The sequence below is a fragment of the Priapulus caudatus genome, unplaced genomic scaffold (assembly GCF_000485595.1).
Source record: "Priapulus caudatus unplaced genomic scaffold, Priapulus_caudatus-5.0.1 Scaffold711, whole genome shotgun sequence".
Lineage (NCBI taxonomy): Eukaryota > Metazoa > Priapulida > Priapulimorpha > Priapulimorphida > Priapulidae > Priapulus > Priapulus caudatus.
Genome location: NW_014577772.1, coordinates 98,341 through 102,874, shown reverse-complemented (window position 1 = coordinate 102,874; position 4,534 = coordinate 98,341). Strand labels below are relative to the sequence as shown.

Below are 4,534 nucleotides of genomic sequence, written 5' to 3'. Positions count from 1 at the left end.
AGTATGGCACGTCTATTGGGAAGTTTACAGGCAGTAATACTGTAGGCCCTCATAGCCCGGTAGCAGACGCCACCTGGATGTCGCGTCATCTCGCGAGAGTTGCGTACGGCCGGAGAGAGATGTTGCGCACTGCTGTGGAAAGGAGGAGACATCGCTGAAATCAATAACATCATGGCGCTTCGCAAAAATTGTCGCGGAAAACTTGCGGCACAGCAAAAGTGTACACCACACACGGAGCAGCACGCCCACCGCTCCATCGCTCCGCGCAGTGGCGTACGCCACACGTCTCATCAGAGCGTACGGTGATATTCCCATGATTACGTGTAGAGTGTGTATGTGATGTGTGTGTGTATGGTGCTGTGTGATTGTAGATGTGTGTGTGTGTGTCGTGGCTGTGTGTGTGCTGCTGTGTGTGTGTGTGTGTGCGTGCGTGTTATGCGTGTGCTATTATTTACGCATTACGCTACGGTGTATGGCTGAAACTCCTTAATTTGCTTGCGAACAACAAAGTTGTAGTGAAGATAAACCGTGTCTAAATGATAGACCAAACACTGTCATCGAGCGTCGTACCTTCAAGAAGTACGTTACGCTCCGCCGTGTATACCACTTTCGCAGATATAATAATGGCGTGTAGCGTGTCGTGCGCCTGCGTGCTTGTGGCTCGTGCGTGTAGACGTCGCGGCAGGCAGCCAGTGTGATAGTGTGTGTGCTCGCAGCGCGGTGTTTTGTGTGTTGCGTGGTGTGTGTGGTGTGTGTGTGTGTGTGCGTGTGTGCGCGCCGTGGCTGTTGTGTGTGTGTGTGTGTGTGTGTGTGTGTGGTGTGTGTGTGTGTGTGTGCTGTGTGTGTGTGATGTGCCATGGTGTGCGGTGCGTGACGTACGTGCGTTGCTGCCAGCGCGCGCGCCTGTGTGGTGTATATGCGTGCGCGCGCGGTGTGTGTATATGCGTTGCGTGCGCGTGTGCTGTGTGTCTCTGTGTGTGTGTTAGTTGTGTGTGTTCGATTGTGTGATGTGTGTGTGTGTGTGTTTATGTCCGACGTGCACGCGCGCGTGCGCGTGTGTGTATATGCGTGCACGCGCGTGTGTGTATATGCGTGCGCGCGTGTGTATATGCGTGCGCGCGCGTGTGTGTATATGCGTGCGCGCGCGCGTGTGTGTGTGTGTGTGTGTATATGCGTGCGCACGCGCGTGAGTGTGAAGAGAAGGATGAGTGAACGTCAGTGCGCGGTATTCATCATTATTATTTTCTTCAGAGTAAATTCTGTGCAGAAGTTTTTCAATTGTGCAACAATGGTTTACTCTTTTGCCGAATACACGCATCCTATTGCTCTATTGTTCTCTAATTATTTATGTAAGAATGAATTGATACATGTTCGCGCCATGTAGTGTATTATGTCACGACAGATGCTATATGCGCGTGGAAATCGCGCAAAATCGACGTGATAGTAGGTCTAATCACGAAGCTTTGATTACCGTTGTCGCTATCGTTATTTTCATGTTTTAATCATATATTGTTTCAATACACGATATTTCTATTTATTCCCTTTAAGTTCAGCTTTAATTCGATTCTTTCTTCGTGAAACAATTTTCGTTTATTTGTAAGATGTTCACTGACAAGGAGACATTGTGACATGTAATTATATTTTGTAGGAATTAAAACTAGCGCCTAAAATGAATTATAAATTTAATTAAATAAATAAATAAATAACATAAAATAAGAATAAATGTTAAAATTATAAAAATGCGAAGCACGCTCATCTATGATCTACACTCTAGTCACTGAAGTCATTGTCTGCTAATCGTGTTGTGTTAGTTTAGTGGGAACAATGCATGATACTCTAGCAGCGTGCGCATACATGAGGACCAACTTCTCTTTTATCTCCTTTATCTTCCTTTATCACGCGTGTAGTACTGTCGTAGTTCATTTAAAAGTACTTGTTCGAGTTCATCAGGTAAGGTTTGCACTTGCGGGTAAACCAGTGAACAATCAAAACAAAAACGTCGTGATTTAGTGTGCTTCTGGTGCGCGATGGGTGCAAACTGAGAACAATATATACAATGTATATACAATGTATATATTGTTCTCAGGGTGCAAAGGGCGCGTGGCAGGAACGGCAGCGCCATCTTTTGGTGGAATTTGCGCGAAGCAACAACATGGCAGGTCGATTAAGTGTCTCCGATCCGAATTCCTTTTCACAACCAGAAATATGCGTTGTGAAGAGAATACATCTAAATCTAACAGTAAATTTTGCGCTGCATCTTCTCTCAGGTTCGATAGACTTGTCTGTTGAGAAGAAAAGCAAGACGGAATCTAAGTCTTTAGTAAGTACGGTACATAAGCCGGTGCAAATCCACTTTAGGCACCTTGGATATCACGAAGTGATGCACCGATTTCTGTGTATCATCAACTGATGCACAGACTTTCCGTATATCAAGGAAAGGCTATTTGCTTTTAGCACACTGAGCATATCACGTGAGCAGAGCGCATGCAGTCAACATGTTTTAAATTAATATTCTCGGACACCAAAACTCTTGAGGGAGCAAACGCATAAGTACTTCTCTTGGTTGTCCTCCGGACAACCCCAAAAAACCCTTAAAATGTGAGCGATCTGGTTATATATATCAAGAGCTAAATATACCAGCCTAGAGTGAACAAATGAAAAACATGGGAATAGTGCTATTTACGGCAAATATATTTCACGAGGCCTGTGGAGCATGATTACGCTCCAATATCTTCCGGCCTAAAGGAGTATCCGTAGAGACAAAGCGGTTGTCTTATTTTAAGAGCAAAGAATGGCTGCTTAATGCGGCAATACTACATGAACTTAGTCTAGAACCTGCATACAAAGTAGAATAATATTGTCCAGTGAAATGCATCTATTTTCCCCGTTGTACCACTCAGGGTGTAAATTTATTTTAGTCTCTTATATATAAATATTATATATATGGTATAGTTTATATATAGTATATATATTATATATATTATATTATCTGAATATATTGCTGAATCTAAATTTCAACAGTCAAGGAAGATTTCGCAGAATGCATCTCGGATGCGTCTAAAATCAAAACCGCATGATCCACCCCACCTCACCCCCATCCCCCTTCCACCACGTCCCCGCAAATGGCTATAAAAATTTTACTCACTGCGTAGCCTCAGCGCGCACTTCAGAAGTAAGGGCTGGGAGATATTTTTAAGGGCTAGTCGTTTTACAGTCACTAGCCTGCTTGCTAGTGAACAGTTTTAGGTTAGTTCAATCCCTGCCTATATATATAGTAGTGTAAGTGTGCACAGTGCAGCCACGGCGGCAGCTCATGTCGCCGCAAAGCGTGTTGTACATAGAGGATTTAGATGGAATGTTACAGGAACCTGTTCGGCAAAATAAGATAGGTGAAAGAGAGTAATAGAAACATTAAGAAGTTGGTAGTAAAGTAATTTGGTATATTATTTAGCATTATATTTTTATTGAAACGCTTGCAAGGTGCCTGTGGTTTTAAGCATCAGGCACGATCTTGAAGCATTTCAACTGTAAACACACGCCGCCGCCATTTGCGCGGCCACCTGACACATAAATTAATAAGCAATGTTTATATTATTGTATTTATTGTATAAATGTATTTTTATTTATATTTTTATTAATATATGATTATATATATAATATTAGTATATATATTAATATGTATATTATTTATTGTCAGTGTGCGCGCAATGGCGCGGCGTGTTTTTACAGTTGAAACGCTTCAAGTGTCCTGGGGTTTAAAGCCTACACCTCACTGAGGCAGGTACTCTGACGGTAAATCCGAGGTCGCAAGCCTCTCCGACTGTTTACACGTCTGTAGGAGTGAGGAAGTGCGTAGGGCTTTGTGCGGTAGTGAGCGTAGTGTGAGAAGGAACTTGTGCTACTCTGACAGTAGTGCTGAATAGGGTCTATGTCACGCGCAGGGTAACTGCAGAATGTATCCCTGGATATGGTCGTGCGGTATACGCGGAACGTACCCGGTACTAATACTATAGCTATTCTAATATGGCGCAAGACTGTACTTCGCCTACTCCACTAACGGATTCTAGGGAGTCGGCCCTACCGCCTACTCCCTAAACTCAACCCTAAAGCACTAACCGCCTAACCCTAACCATATCAGCTAGATAAGTTACCAGGGTACCGTTTCGCGGCAGTAACGCTGGGGACATAGACGCCCTCAGACTATTTAGACATAGAAAATAGACCCCCTACAGCGACAGGAAGTCAGTATGGTACAGTATAATACTAATAGGCTAAGATGGCGCGAAATCCACTTTATGGCACCTTGTTATCACGAGGGATGCCACCAGATTTCTGTGTATCATCAACTGATGCGAGCAAGACTTTCTGTGATATGCAAGAATGGATGCAAAAAACACATAAACCGCTAAACCTCTAAGTCAAAAAGTAATAACCTTAAGCTAGAGTATTCACGAAGAGTGTTAGGTAGGTTAAGGGCAAGGGTTAGGTAGGGTTAGGTAGGTTAGGGTTAGCGTTCAGGGTTTTTGGCATCATT

At 43.6% G+C, this 4,534-nt stretch overlaps 1 protein-coding gene across 1 annotated transcript in view; it reads left to right on the top strand.

Annotated features, from left to right (window-relative positions):
• Positions 1–2,126: 2,126 nt before the first annotated feature.
• Positions 2,127–4,534, top strand: part of LOC106812994 (leukotriene A-4 hydrolase-like) — a 15,133-nt gene continuing 12,725 nt past the window's right edge. The window contains exon 1 of the mRNA XM_014817036.1: positions 2,127–2,320. Within this exon, the coding sequence (XP_014672522.1) occupies positions 2,153–2,320 (168 nt within the window). The 5' untranslated portion in view covers positions 2,127–2,152. The remainder of the gene's footprint in view (positions 2,321–4,534) is intronic.